Source organism: Amblyomma americanum, chromosome 3, assembly GCF_052857255.1.
Source record: "Amblyomma americanum isolate KBUSLIRL-KWMA chromosome 3, ASM5285725v1, whole genome shotgun sequence".
Classification (NCBI taxonomy): Eukaryota; Metazoa; Arthropoda; class Arachnida; order Ixodida; family Ixodidae; genus Amblyomma; species Amblyomma americanum.
Genome location: NC_135499.1, coordinates 182,494,495 through 182,509,358, shown reverse-complemented (window position 1 = coordinate 182,509,358; position 14,864 = coordinate 182,494,495). Strand labels below are relative to the sequence as shown.

The 14,864-nt window shown below is 43.5% G+C and overlaps 3 protein-coding genes across 7 annotated transcripts in view; 1 reads left to right on the top strand and 2 right to left on the bottom strand.

Annotated features, from left to right (window-relative positions):
- Positions 1 to 5,267, bottom strand: part of LOC144125589 (prostatic acid phosphatase-like) — a 33,076-nt gene extending 27,809 nt beyond the window's left edge. For all 3 annotated transcript variants that reach the window (XR_013313391.1, XR_013313392.1, XM_077659094.1), the window contains exons 1-3: positions 4,942 to 5,267; positions 4,556 to 4,651; positions 1,760 to 1,840 (exon numbers count right to left, since the gene is read on the bottom strand). Coding sequence is in view for 1 of the 3 variants with exons in the window: in XM_077659094.1 (XP_077515220.1) it covers positions 1,760 to 1,840; positions 4,556 to 4,651; positions 4,942 to 5,040 (276 nt within the window). In the remaining 2 variants the exon portion in view is untranslated. The remainder of the gene's footprint in view (positions 1 to 1,759; positions 1,841 to 4,555; positions 4,652 to 4,941) is intronic.
- Positions 5,268 to 5,298: 31 nt separating this feature from the next.
- Blos1 (biogenesis of lysosome-related organelles complex 1 subunit 1) lies at positions 5,299 to 9,455 on the top strand. Of its 3 annotated transcripts, none has more exons than XM_077659097.1 (7): positions 5,299 to 5,438; positions 5,806 to 5,903; positions 5,966 to 6,038; positions 6,138 to 6,270; positions 6,833 to 6,917; positions 7,000 to 7,059; positions 9,331 to 9,455. In XM_077659097.1, the coding sequence occupies exons 1-6, from the start codon at positions 5,314 to 5,316 to the stop codon at positions 7,017 to 7,019; spliced, it is 534 nt and encodes a 177-aa protein (XP_077515223.1). In that variant the 5' UTR covers positions 5,299 to 5,313; the 3' UTR covers positions 7,020 to 7,059; positions 9,331 to 9,455. The 3 variants fall into 3 exon arrangements, with proteins under 3 accessions (XP_077515223.1, XP_077515224.1, XP_077515225.1); XM_077659098.1 differs by having other exon boundaries at positions 5,422 to 5,442; XM_077659099.1 differs by lacking the exon at positions 5,299 to 5,438 and adding an exon at positions 5,581 to 5,703.
- Positions 9,020 to 12,854, bottom strand: Pym (partner of Y14 and mago). Its single transcript, XM_077659096.1, has 3 exons — positions 12,707 to 12,854; positions 11,281 to 11,374; positions 9,020 to 10,582 (listed from the first exon to the last, which is right to left on the bottom strand). Exons 1-3 carry the CDS (start codon positions 12,750 to 12,752, stop codon positions 10,150 to 10,152), a joined length of 573 nt encoding a protein of 190 aa, XP_077515222.1. The 5' UTR covers positions 12,753 to 12,854; the 3' UTR covers positions 9,020 to 10,149.
- Positions 12,855 to 14,864: the final 2,010 nt, after the last annotated feature.

Genomic DNA, 14,864 nt, shown 5'->3' with positions numbered 1-14,864 from the left:
TTATACACGAGATTAAATAACTTTTTCAATAGAATTGGCGTTTTTTTGGATGCGCAGTATGGTTTCAGAAAGCGAAGGTCAACAGAGTCAGCACTCCTTACGCTAAAAGAACACATTATCCAAAATGTTGAAAACCGACAAATTACCCTTGGGTTGTTTATAGACTTTAGCAAGGTTTTTGACTCTCTTCATCATGATATTTTAACTGAAAAACTGTTAATAAATGACGTTCGTGGTAAACCTCTTCAGCTATTTAAGTCATATTTGGAAAACAGATCACAATGCGTTTGTATTAACAATCGAATGTCATCCCCATCACAGATATTAAATGGCATCCCGCAAGGGAGTGTGTTAGGTCCTCTTTTATTTAATCTGTTCATTAACGACATAGTTTGTGTCGACACGACAGTTAATTTCGTTATATATGCTGATGATTGCAATATTCTCCTTTCAGGTACCGATGCAAATAATTTAGTGATCAGATGTAGTCATTTGCTTGAAAAAATTGGTCATTGGTCACAATCAAATCAGCTTAAAATTAATCCTAAAAATACCAAGGTCATGCTTTTCCGGGCTCGAAATAAAGTATTCGTTTTAGATCAACCAATTAAATTTGATGGACAGGATATTGAAGTGGTTGAGCACCACAAGATTCTTGGCGTTACATTCTCCTCATATTTAACATGGGATTTACACGTTGAGAAATTATGTAAGAAGCTTTCCTCTGCAACTGGGGCAATATCACGTACACACACCATTCTTCCGGTAAAAATAAAACTTCAAATATATTAAGCTTTGTTTGCCTCACAAATTAATTACTGCAGCTTGGGGTGGCTAACAACAACTAAACAGAACCTAAACAAAATTCTCGTGCTACAAAAAAAGGCTATTCGTCATATATTTTGTCTTGATTATCTATCTTCCACCCTACAATTTTTACAGCAGTACAAAATTCTTCATGTAAGCTGCATGTATGAATACAGACTCTTACGCTCACATTACTTTTCACCTGTAAGCTTTCGGTCACTTTTAGCAATTACTGGTCCCATTGCAGCATCACACTAACATCCTAAACACACGCAGTAAAGACACACGGCTCGTACCCTTTTTCCGCACCGATTACAAGCTCCAGTCTTTATGTCACAATCTTCCGTCCGTATTAAAAATATATCAACACATCAAATGTTTGACACCTGTTCAACTGCTACAGCTTTTTTCCAATTTGTAATGCAGCTTTTTTTTTCGCTACAGCGTTTCTTAGTTATTCTTTTACAGTTTCCCTCCAAGTGCTCACGAAGATGCATTCTCACTATTCATGCGATTTGTGTCAATCTGTAACAAAAAATGCAGTCTTTTTTTCTATCGACCTACCTGAAAGTGTTTCTTATTTTTTGTAAAGCTGAATATTTCATGTTAACATCTTTTTTCATCATTATTATTAGTGTTATTATTTAGTGGTCTCGTCTATGCTGCCTTGTAAGGGTTGCCTGGGCCTCGTCAAGCTGTTTGATTACAGCTTTTAGCCCGGGTGACCCATCAGCCTTTCTGGAAAATAAAGATCAAGTTCAAGTTCATCTAACACTGCCAGGGCCTTTGCACACGAATCCATGCTATGATGAGATAAGTTGGAACGAATATCAAAAAGGCCATCAATGTGCTAAACCTTATATTATACTTTTTCTAACCTCCACACATGCCACCACTAGAAAAGCATAACAAGGCAGAAACAAAAATGGGGGATACTGCTTTGTGCACTTACCTCATGGGGATTGCCGGAAATGAAGTGGTTATATCGCGACCTCAAGTGACTTCCCAGGGCATAATGTTGCTGGCAGCCAAGCTGTTGACCAAAAGTAAAACAAGATGTCGCAAAATAAGTGCAATATTAAAAGATTAGGATAAGTAGGACTCTTGACTAGCTACACAGCTATAACAAAAGTGACTTGTTCCTGTTAACAATTTCCAACACCTAAAAGCAGCATTTCTGCAAGCATTCTTGCACTAATGTGTGATAGACGTACAGCTGTTTAAACCAAAAAAGGAGGTATAAGAAGTCTGGGCCTTTTTATGAAGCCTCTACAACAGCCAATGAGCGAGCATAAGAGAGAGAGAGAGACGGGGTGGGGGCAGAGAAAACAGATGGGCTTCCAAGGAATGTCTGGGCATCACCTCCTAAAATGGGCATCATCTCTTAAATCCATCTCATTTTGGCTACTCTGGCACGACTCCACTTCTCCAGGCTCCTTGATTCGTTCACCGCTTTTGCACATGCATTTGCATCATTTAGCCAGTGTTTTTTTATATGGGGTTTAGCATCCCAAAGCAACTTATGCCATGAGGGATACCGTAGTGGAGGGCTCCGGATAATTTCAACCCCCTAGGGTTCTTTAACATGAACTGACATCGCACAATACACAGGCCCGTAGCATTTCACCTCCACTGAAATGAGACTGCAGCGGCCGGGATAAAACCCACGTCTTTCGAGTCAGCAGCCAAGTGCCATAACCACTAAGCCACCGTGGCAGCTATTTAGCTTGTTTTGCTACCCACCAGCCAGCTTATCAACTTGGGTTGTTTCCACATAAAAGGTGGCTGCAGATAAGCAGCTGGAGATGGCTGGAAATAAGGGTCACTCCACTCTGGCAAGTGGCCCACAGTTTCAACTGAGTTACCGCAATTGTGGAACTCTGCATCCTTGAACGTGGCACAGAAGTTCTTGACTCTCACAACAGATTGCTTGCCTTCTCTGCCTTAAGGGGGGAGGCAGCTTTAGGAAATTTTTTTTATTTCTTGATGTATGCACACGAAAATTTTATATCACATTAAAAATAATTTTGTTTACTACACGCACAAAATTTTGCTGTTATATCTCCAGAAAATAGTTTCGTACTATATGTTTTCCTTCTGAACCTTGTTGAAAGGCTGCAGAGTTAGGAAAATGCGTCAGAAGGCTGGTTCAACATTCATGGAGTTCCCACTGGCATGCTACAGGCCAAGCATTTAGAATTTTTTTCACAAAGCTCAAATTTTGGTTTAAAATTTTTTGGGATGCAGTGTCTGTTAACATATCTAGAGTGACTAGAACATTTCATACAAGGAATTTAAAATTCATAGTTTGAAAAACAAAGAACGTCTTGACCTCCATAGGTTCCTAGGAGTGCAACAAAACAAATCGGGTCGAAACAGATAAAACAGTCATGAAAAAATCTGCTTTGCAAGGGTAGTATCTGGGCAGAAATCTAATGGAGAAAAACACTGACTGTTCGAGCGTTTCCCCATAATGCACAACTGCCATGGTTCACGAAACAATTTTTTTAGAGTACTTCCTGATCGATTTGAGCAATGGAACTTTGGAACAGAATAAAAAATAGGGCATACAAGCGGGCACAACAATCCTCAAGAAACAAATTTTTTGGCCATGTCTTGGGATGCAGTGCCAAGGATGGCTTTGCCGAGGTGGCTCTTCACCACTGCTGCTTTCATTGTGGGAGAGACCATTATGTTCTCATAGGCATATTGTGCAGGTCATCAACATGACGTTTACATACTAAAGGTATATGTATTTGTACACCTGCCAAACTAATCACCCATCCAGGTAACATACTAGGGTGGCACTATTAAGGTGTGTGAGCTTGGCAATGGCCTCCCATACCCCTACATGGCCTCTCATACATCCTTTAATTCCTTAACAAGAACACACCTGTACATACCGTTGGTGACGCAGCCACCTGGCTGCAAATGCGTGTTTTGAACCACTGAGGAAGTGTATGGCACCACACTACAAAAAATAAAACTTGACACTGTCAACAACTTTCAGAGCTCTCTGCCTACCCTGCACTAAGTGACCACCAATAGCCTAGATGCAAGATGCACCTGTCACTATTTTGATGCTATAAGAAGTTGTGCTTTGAGTTCGTATATGTGTTTGTAGATGACAATCCCAGGTGAATATAAGTCATGCCTCACTGGGACTGCTCTATGACAGCTGTGTTTGGGATGCTGCTTCATGAGAGCCATTTTTACTGTTGAATGCAAGTGCTCATATTGCATATTCTTAACAGATGCATAACAATGAAGTTTCATCTTTGCATTCATCAGACAATGCTAGTGTAAAGAGAGCTGGAAGGTGCCTACTGCCCACAGGGTCTTCTTTGTAGTTGCCCCCCTTCTCTTTTAGAAACACACTTCCCCAAACAAATGGAGTTTGTCAAATGTATACACCTCTTGTGGTACTCCTGACATTTTGAATCTCTGGAGTGTGAGAGTTTGGTGCGCTACAAAATCCACAACAGACTTGTGCAAGCTTCAGCCACTTATGCAGTGGGTTCTTTGCTCTTATAATTGTGAGAGACTTATTAGCTCAGCGTTTCTGCCCAACAAACCTTAGTTTTCGTTACTGCTCTTCTGCGACAGCTACGCAACAACACTGCTGGATGCGAGGCTTCTTTCCTGTAAGCTGTAAAAAATGACAGATTTCATTGCGCTATCAAGACCGCCTTCCTCTAAAAATGCGATGGCAATGCACATACGCCGGACATTGCCTTGCAAGTTTTACCTTGGTTAGTTGCCCCGGACCTTCCTTCCAAGCTGTAATTGGAATGGGGTCGTTCTTGAAGGTCCTTATGGGTGTCCTATCTCCATGTCTGTAAACCTGAAAGCAACAGGCAAGCTGGTTGTTTACAAAGGCTGACGAAACACGACTCTCGCAGAGGTGACGGAACGCATACACAGCACGTTTAGGTGGCTTCCGTAAGCAGTGCGATTACGGTGCTCACACGTATTTCGGCACATCCAAACAAATAAAAACATGTTTTACTCGATCCAATGACTGTCCGCTGCGGATAGAAGCCGGTTGGAGACAGGCCAAATGTTAAGCAGGTCGTTATACACTCCTCTCGGACGGTCAGAATACGTCAGAGTTAACACGAACATTTAACTTACCACTTGAAGCAAAGCAAGGGAGCTCTCGCTGGTTTGGCCTGCGACTTGCTGACGTGTAGCAGCAAAGACGAACGCGTGGAAGAACATAAAAGCCCACATCACCTCCGTAGTTCTGCAGCAGGCTGCTTTTAACGTATTCAGAAAACCCGAAATAGTAAGTATTAGAGGTTAAGTTGCGATAAGAAGCACATACGCCCTTTAAATTGGCGATATGATTATCGTGCTATCATATTTTCCGGGAAGGAACTATCGAATAAAACAAATGTCAACACGAACGCAGGCCCAACAGCTGAGCCAGCTGCTGAGCTGCGCTGCCTGCTAAAGGTGCCGAATGCAAGCGAGGTTGTGGAGGCGGGGCCTTGTCAGTCATACATGATTGGCTATCTCAGTCATGTGACTGTGCGGCATGCTTTGTGCGAGGGTAAAGGCAGTAAAGGCGTAAAGGAGGCACTGGCAGTGGCTGTGCTGTTCGCTGTGCTTGGTGTGGCTTTCAAGGTGTTTGTCTGTGTCACTACTTGGTATACTTGATAGCTCTAAGTGTGGTCGATGAAATGAATCTGATATCATCTCGACGAACGTAGAACTTCGTCTGTAAACCTGATACGCTTGATTGCACACATTACCCGAGGGTAGAACGTGCGGAGGTATAACCGGTGCTTCGTTTGTACGCCACGGGTCGGCCCCCACGTCCCAGCTGAGCTGATAGGCTACACAGCGCGATTTTTTTTTTTATCGGAAGAATGAGCGAATAGAATTTCTAAGGTGCATTGACAGTTATATGTATCGGTATAAATATGTGCAGATCTATGTTTTTGAAGTGCGAGCTTTCATTTAATTATCGCGCTGTGCGCCGTTCTCTTGTAGTTCGCAGGTTTTGCAGTCACAGGGCATACAGCGCATCATGCTGTCTAGCCTTCTGAAAGAACACCAGCAACGACAGCATTTGAGGAGAGAAGAACAAGGTGCGCGCGTCATATCGCACGTGTTCTCTACTTGTGAAACTGATGATAAATTTAATTTTCAGATCGAAAGAAAAAGGAAGCCACAGCCGCTGCAAGTGCACTGACCGCTGCTATGGTAGACCATCTAAACGTTGGGTGGGCATTTATGGTCACCTTGACTTCTCAAATGAACACTGACCCTGTACGTGAGGTGGCGGGTGATTTGTAACATACCTGTTCTTGGCCATGTTCCAGAGTGGCACAAGCCTATTTGAACCAAAGGAAACTAGATGCCGAGGCTAAGCAGTTACATGCTAATGCCACCAATTTCAGCAAGCAAGCATCCAACTGGCTTCATCTGGTAGACAACTTTAACCATGCATTGAAGGTAATGTTATCAGCTGGCTGCTTGAGTAAAAAAAAAAACTGAAAATTGATCTCTTCGAGCATGTGAGCAAGAATATATGTGGATTCATATCATTAAATTATTTCCAATCATGTTTTCAAAAAATCTCTGAAAATGCGTTTCTTTTTTATGCGTAAGCTGGTCAATATTGCCCGCTGCAACCCCAGCTCCTTTCGCATCTAACTGTGCAACCTTTTCAATCTCCAAGATCCTGGGACTTTATGGCATTTTATATCTGTGGATGATAAATGAAAGACATGTTTATGTGCTTGTGTGGCTTGGTGGAGGCTGCGAAGTGCTCGAAAGCTCAGTGTGTAATTGAGTGGCACTGGTGTGTCATTTACTTGTGTTCAGATTTGGGAATTGCATTGATGCATGCAGACTGGATTGGGCCTTGCTGTGCAAACCTCCGAGAAAAGCTAGTATTTCAGACATGAGTAGCCTCTTGTGTGCTTTTTTAGTGAAGTCTGTTTGTGGTTTTAGGTTTTGTACATTGTGGTTTGGAGTAAGTCTGAGCAAACATTTTTAATTGTTTGGCACGCAGGAACTTGGTGACATTGAAAACTGGGCAAAGAGCATCGAGGCAGACATGCGAACTGTGTCCAGTGCTCTGGAGTATGCTTACAAAGGTAATTGTAAACTTATATTGAACACCTGGGTACATGGTGATATGTGTTTTCTCTTTGTTGACGTCAATATGTTCTTTACTAGTGGGCCAGCAGGCTTCCTGACTTGAGAGCCACTTGCGGCCGTACCAGCGAGTCAAAACAGGTATGCCGACCCAGATTTGCTGTTCAGCATTAAATAATTATATACTGCAGTAAATAAAAAGTGCATTCTGCAGGTTCACTAAATCAGTCTTTTAAACCTGGTGCAATGGGTGGTGACATTTTGTGAATAAATGTAGATTTCAATGCAAAATTTATACAGGGTTTGGGAATACAGTTGAGCCCACATATAACGGCCACATTTATAATGAACACTTGCTTATTACGAACAAGGGTGGTGCTACCGTCAAAATATGTATTAGGGCTATAGAATTGCATCTCAGATAAAATGAACAACCTTGGCAACATCACTCGGTTATAACGAACTAGTAGATGCCGTAAACTCTCCCCCGCTGTAAAAAAAATGCCCCTTTCCAAAAGTGTCTCTTAGCTCCCATGATCCCCCCAAATAAAGTGCCGACCCCCCCCCCCCCCCCAAAAGAAAGGCAGCATTGAAATTGCAGTGAACAGCTTGCCAAGCGCGCCCCGACAGGCTAAAAGGTCAATTGGTATGTGCGTGTGTACCGGTTCGGTAAAGCGTTTAAACTGGAAGCAGAAGCCTGGCAAATGCGACACAGGGGAAGCACTGAAAGGGAAACTATACTGCACACAGCCAGTGATTAGCCAAAGACGGCGTTTTGAGAGGAACGCACTCCTGGCCCATCGGTCACATGACTTGCGTCGCCTGAGCAATTCAAGCTCCGCCTTCCGCACTGCCGACATGTGGAGGCAGCGCATAGACTGCAGGCGCACATGCGAAGCGGTAGCTTCGTCTCTAAATCCTTAAAAATTTGTACAGAAACGAAGATGGGGATGCCGACCTACTGTAATCAGTTGCTGTGAATGCTTCAATCACTGTCATACACAGCGAAGGTCTCATGCCAGCAGCACATGACCGCGATCAAGAACTTAGAAAGCTGCTTGACAGAGTCTGTCTTGAAGCAACAAACATAGCTCAATGGTACTTTAAAAAATAAACGGCACTTTAGTCCCAAGTGTGTTTTCTGGCTGTACTAGTGAAAGTCCACTTACTGCGAACTTCGGATACAATGAACGCAATCCACGCGACTGTCAGGTTTCTTACAAGTTTCTTACAACTGTAGTGCTTTTTTCAATACTGAATTGAATACAAATAATGCAGTGTTGCTACCGAAGTAATAGAATCAAATATAAACTGAATACTTGTATGAATCTTCGCTGCTTATAAAAATATTCATACTAAACGAGTACAGTCGTGCCTTGTTAATATGGACACTTGTGTTCCCGACCAAAAATATATATAAGGCGAGCAATCCATAATAATAAATCATGAAGAAAAACAAATGTTCTGAAACAACAATAATTGCGGTCTGCTCCTGTGCATAGTGCATGCAGAAAAGTCGGAATTTGGCAATCTTGGAAACTCCGGGTGCGTTATTCTGGTCTTCATTATCTTTAAAATAATGCCATGCAGATTGAAGCATGTTTGAAGTGCATTATTCTGGTTGCCATTGTCTTAATAATGCCGTGCAGATTGAAGTGCCTACAGGTATATATATATATGAGACACGTAATCTCGCGATGTCAGTGCATGTTAAAAGAACCCCAGGTGGTGGAAGTTTCTTGAGCCCTTCAATACGGCGTCCCTTATAGTCAGAGTGTCTTTGGGACGTTAAACCCCCATAAACTATTAAACCAAGCCTAAGAACGTGATAAAGATCCTTCTATTACGGCTGTCCATATTTCAAGAACCCTGTACTCAATAGGCTGACAGCTGCTGAATGTGGTTTTCAATATAGCACAGGCTGCAGAGGGAGAATTTTTTTTCGCAGCCATGATGCACGAAATGCGGCAGATGGCAAGGCGCGTCAGCTGAGCACTCATTTTGCAGTTGTAGGAAGAATGGTTGAATCAGCACTGCAAGACTTTTCAACCTATTGCATTGCATTCTGAACCATACAAAAGGAAATGACTACTCAAACGTGTTCAGAGTGATGTTTCTCTTTTTAATGGTCTTGTTGAGACACCAATAATTTTATGGCTTGGCTTACGAGGGCCTTCTAGTACACATTTCACTGTATCAACCTACTAAAACATCGCACTTTGAGGCTTATAAAACACTTCTGGAACTGCAGCGACTAACCTATTGTCATCTTTTGGAAGATCAGCACAACAGAAGACAAGGGCCTCTTTGCCCCTCATTTTGTGACATGCTGATCTTATGAAATGAATATGCACCAACTTGCTCAACTTTCATCTATGTTGAATCTATTGCTTCTTGCATGGTCTCTTTTAGAGCCCTTGGTGCCACTGCTGCAGTGAGCTCATGGATGTGTGCACGGATCAGCAGTATGCTGTTTACAGATGAAACCCATTCCGGTGTACAGCCTCTGGCAATTAAAAATAATTTTTCTTGCCTGCCTTGTTGGTTCATCTTTTCATGATTAAGTTAGTAATTGCAAAGGGATATGTGTGTCCCTCAAACATCAAGGTCCCTTGCAGTGTGGCTTAGCACACAACACATGGTCCTTTAGTCACCTCGGTCGTCAGTTTAGGTTGGAGATCATTTGGGCTACACGCACTTTCAAGAACGTTGAGGCTTGCTCAGCTTCAAGACCAGCCTTCTGCTCGTAGAGTCATGTTGTGACCAATTCCCTATTTTTTCTCCGGAACAAATATGCAGTTCAGTCCAGTTATATGCGTGTAGAACAACTAAACTCGGTGCCACCTTGGAACTCACTTTGACAGGGACAAGGGAGTTGACTTAATGGGAAAGTGCAAGAGTGATTATGGGAGCAGGCAGATGCACTTCAACCTTGCAAATGCCTCCTGGCCACAGGAGTGTGCACAAGGTCGCATAATGTCTTTTAAGAGTGGATAGGCAGGGCAATGTAACGTCCGTTTGGACAGAAGCCGCAGTGCCCCTTTTTACAATTGTGTCTCTTTGGGTGACCAAATCATGATGGCTCCCATGGGCGGGGGCACACAGCATGATCAGCGGCACCTCCTCAAGGCAGTTTCCTCAGTGGCATGGGATGCTGCAGTGCAGGCAGCAGAAGGGCATGCCACTCGTGGTGAGCATTTGGGGCGCCTGCTGTCCTTCCCAGGATGTTCTTCATTCAACGCCATCAAGCTCGAGCTCTTCGATCTGTGCTTCGATCTCGCTCTGGCGGGCCACTTTCTCAAGCTGTTCAGGTTCGGGGTTGGCCAGCTCACCAGACTCTATCCTTTTCCTCAGTTGCTCAATGTCGCGCAACTTTTTACGTAAGCTACGCAGTTTCTTGGCAGGGTCTGCGCAACTGGCCGCTGGCGGCTGAGGAGGCCCTTCAAGTTTGACTTGTGCCTCCAGGGACGTGGCCAGCTGCTCCACATCACCTTCGGCTCCCTTGGCAGCACCCTTCTTTTTCTTCTTCTTTTTCTTTGCAGCATCAGGCTGCTGTTGTGCTGCTTGTCGGGCTTCGTACTCGGCAATCTCGGCCTGTGACAGCCCAACAGGGTACTTGGGCCCGGACTGGCTTTTGGCCCAGAGTTTTCCTTTGCTCTCATACCTGCATAATGAAAGCAAGACCATAAAATCTCTATAAACCTTTGTCTTTTGAATGAACATTTTTTGGACACTTTCCAAAAGAGAGCATAAAGACTCCACTCAATCCTTACAATAGTTTCCCAATATTATTTTCCAAAATTGACTTCAAAATACCAGGAAAACCTTACTAGGATTTATCGAGGCTTTGTTGTTCTCTGCTTAGTCAATAGATATTTGTGACATATAACGTTTGCTTTATACGTAATTTCCATTCATTTGCATTTGCCAAACCAAGGGGTGGTAGCGTTACCCAAAACTTACACCAATTCTTGGCATAAAACAAATAAAAGCTGAAATTAATGCATTTAAATTATTTTAATTTAGATATTACTGACTAAATATAGCCATCACAAGTGGTCAAGTGCAAGCTTAGAGGTCATTACAAAAAAAGCTATTTTCGATAGCACACACAACGCAAGCTGTATTCAAAGTAAGTTCAATAGAAAGAGAGAAAAGCCAGTGAAATATGCACAGTGCTCCTTTAAACATGCATTACAGAACTGCACTTCCCATTTCCACTCTATAATGCTGAAAACAATTGCACGTTATGTGCACTGCTCCTAAGCACAAGTTACTGTTTTTAACTACATAGTGGCTCACCTATGTCAAAAGCAGTGGGAATGAAGGTGATGCTGACAAATAAGAAAAAAACCAACTCACAGCGGCACCTCCTCTTGAGGCACATAACCATCTTTGACACGGCGAGCCTTGCGCCAGGTCCCATCTGGTCTCTGTGTTGCTGGTATGTATGAGCCTGAAAGGTGCATTACGACCACTGAGGTACATCAGATTGACAACACACAATGTGAGGTGCACAGAAACAACAAATTTCCTTACAACTATTAATTTTACCAATCCCAATTCCTGTGCTTGTCACAAATCTGTCTGCTACCAGAAGCAGGCGAAATCAAGTGCGTTGTATAGGTGCCAGTAATTAGCATGAGAAAGGAGAAAACAATGCACAGAAACGAGGCAAAAGAGGAGGCGATACACAACATAGTGACCTGCCCCTCGTGTCCTGTGTCAACGTGCTGTTTTCTCATCATGTTCTCGAATCTGCACCAAATAGCCCGGCTTCACACCGCTTCGCAAGACTACGATAGCCTGTAAAAAGGCCTGCGCAGTTCAAACTGCATGTTCACTTTCACATACCTCAATGCAAGGGGTCGAAGCGGCAACGTAGCATGCGTGCACGGCGGAAGACCGCGACAGACCCAGGGACACTACAGCTTTTGCGAGAGCTGCACATCACACGCGTGAGTACTAGGCATCCGGAGATCACAGCAACCAGCGCAAGTGCCACATGCTAGGTGAGACTATCGGCCAAATTATTTGCAGTAATTCTGTGGTCTCCTATAATTTTTATTATGCCCGCGAAATGGAGGACTACACTGCCGAGTGGAATTCACGTCCGTGAAAAAAAAAGTCCGATCGCTAGTTTCATCTTTAGCGCCAAAAATAAACAGCAAGCGTTTATCTTTAGACAGTCAGGACTGTCCTGCCCTCTCACTAACTTTCCCCAGTTATTTTTGAAGCCACCACAGGCAAAATTCTTTTCCAAGTCTTGCTACCCAACGTGGTAGCTCCTAAGTATGGGACATGCTCAATCTGCACACCAGCTTCTCAAAATAAATAAATAAACAAAGTCCAAACAGCAGCTACGTACTCAAGAAAAATTTTGAACAAGCGCTGAAGGCGTGAGCCTGCATGCCGTCAGTTATTTTTGTAACCTGCGAAATACGCTCGGGTCGGCATTCGCTTGCGGACCACGGCAATTAGCATTGCTTGATGCCCAAACCGTAAGCTATTTGGGGCGACGTTAATATGGGGCGCAGTATTTACAGACGTAAAAAAAAATCAGGAATTAAACCTGCAGCAAACAACAGATTACTAGCAAAAAACAAGATCGCCGGCCTGTGAGCGAAGTGCCGCTAAACATGTTGCATGCGTGCAAGGACGGAATAGTGAACTGCTCATGCCGATATGTTAAAAATTCAACTTGACCAATTCTGTAACATCGGAGCACTGGTTCAGATCATTTGCACTATTTATGCAAGCGCAAGTGAGCACTGCGCAGCGTAAATACCTTTTTCATCTGTCGCATACAACGCTGCCGTCTCTGTAGACGCCATGGTGATTGTGGTCGCCCTCTGGCGGCCGAAAAGAAAGGACCAACGCTGACTGACGCCGATGTGGCCTTGCTCACCCGGCTTCGGTGCCTCGGCCTATGACCCAGTGATAATTAACCCTGCACAGTTCAGCACGCTCAATTGCTCAATCGCAAGCCAAATTTCGCTACAGCGTAGCCCTTGTGCTCGTTGCTGTTGGTAAACGATACCAAAATTTGCCCTGCAGCTCGACGAGCGTTTTTTTTTTTTCTCCAAGCGGGACCACATAAAATTTGTTTTCAATGCACCAGGCTTTTTTCGCGTGCGCGAGGAACAGCGGGCGAATTTCTCTCTTGTAGCAAAATGCACCGGCTACTGGTTCACGACCAACCAGTGTTGGCGGTAACGCGTTACTTTTCCCGGTAACTTAGTATATAGGTTAACTTAGGTAACTAGGTTACTTTTATATATATATATATATATATATATATATATATATATATATATATATATATATATATATATATATATATATATATATATATATATATATATATATATGAATGTTTCGGGGCAAAAACGCGTTGTAATATGAAAAAATGCTTCCTTAACCGAAACATACATATATATCGTGAGCTGAGTTACTATAGTTACTTTATATTCCAACTGCCCTCCGCCCCCCCCCCCACCCCCCCTACCCCCAGCTTGTCCCCCTTCTTTAGAAAAAAAAAGTACAGAGCACCTTGTGATGTTGCAAATAAACAAAATGTATAGGATCGAGCTCTCGGTGACCCTAGTTGCGACGCGCGTGCATGCCGAAAACGCCTGCCCTTGACGGCGTACCCAACTAGAAGAAAAAGACACCCATAACGCACGAAACACGTGCACGTCGACACGCATTCACGCACTTGCTTCCCTACCTCCCCTTCCCAAGCCATTCAAACGCACGTACAACTCTTTAAAGAGTGGAAGTATGCCGAGCATTTTGCAACATCACATTTTTCAGAATTAAGTGTAAATTTGTTGAGCGTTCAGCGATGTTTTCTTTGTGAAGTTAGAACTGATGGCGAAGTGTCGTTTTGTGTTTAATGTCACATATTCGGAAGATGGCTTCACCATGTGCGACAGAGTAAGGAGCTATTAGATGTAACTCTACAGGCAACTAATTTAGGCCACTATATCATTGCTAAGCTCCTGCATATTTGCGCAAAGTATTCTCGTTAAACCAGGATTTCAGCTAAAATCGCTGTTTGGGCAAGAAGCATTATCTGAAATGTGAGCTTTATAAAATTGTTATCGTGAGTTCTTGCAGCGAAGACGCGTGTCAGCAGCAAGGCAGAGGAGGAGGGGGGGAGGGGCTAGATCGCTGCTGAGACACTGTAGCTGAGACGCATAGAAATACGCCATACCAAGTGACAGCATTAGACGCATAAAATCAACTTAAACGTTTAAAGTATTGCGTTATATCGCACATAAGTGCGTAAAAAATAGAACTAATTGTTTTTTTTTATTTAGTTGATATTTTATTGCAGCGTCTGATGACGCGCGTGTCACCAACATGCTAGGAAAAGGGAGGAGGGGTGGGCTAAACTGTTGCTGACATGCACAAAAATACGTCATACCCAGGTGACGACTCTAAAACGCATGCAATCAACTTAACCGTTTAAAATATTGGGTTATAACGTCAATAATTGCGTAAAAAATGGAACTGTTTTTTTTTTATTTAGCCGATGTTTTTATGAAACGCATGGGCATGGGAATGGGATTGGGTTTGAGGATAGTTGAGGGCAGGCGGCCGCGAATGGAGGCGGGCTTTTCGCAGCGAATTTCTCGAAGTTCGTCCGGACTACCGGTTCGAAGGTAGAAGGCCAGTATGAGATTATGCGTCTGAACCTAAGACTCAATTCCAAGAAGATGGCGGTTTAGTTGGCGTCTGAGAGTGGAGGTGCGGGCTGAAAATTCATGTATGTACAGTACTCACAGCGGCACAAATGAATTTCGTCCGGACAGTCCGTTCGTGCTGCTGTTATCACGATGTCGAGCAAGCGTACGACAACGTACCCCATGCCGGGTCCATGCTTTTACTTCCCTGTCGTACCTGAGGCTTCTGGAGCTACTGCTGGCGGTGCCCGTCGT

Excerpts from the sequence above, each read along its gene's own strand:
- Pym (XM_077659096.1), bottom strand. The coding sequence starts at position 12,752 with ATGGCGTCTACAGAGACGGCAGCGTTGTATGCGACAGATGAAAAAG. Across the intron at positions 11,375-12,706 it reads GTATGCGACAGATGAAAAAG|GCTCATACATACCAGCAACA; the intron begins GTATTTACGCTG and ends TGCACCTTTCAG. Across the intron at positions 10,583-11,280 it reads CCTCAAGAGGAGGTGCCGCT|GTATGAGAGCAAAGGAAAAC; the intron begins GTGAGTTGGTTT and ends TTCATTATGCAG.
- Blos1 (XM_077659097.1), top strand. The coding sequence starts at position 5,314 with ATGATTGGCTATCTCAGTCATGTGACTGTGCGGCATGCTTTGTGCGAG. Across the intron at positions 6,271-6,832 it reads ACTTTAACCATGCATTGAAG|GAACTTGGTGACATTGAAAA; the intron begins GTAATGTTATCA and ends TTTGGCACGCAG. Across the intron at positions 6,918-6,999 it reads TCTGGAGTATGCTTACAAAG|TGGGCCAGCAGGCTTCCTGA; the intron begins GTAATTGTAAAC and ends GTTCTTTACTAG.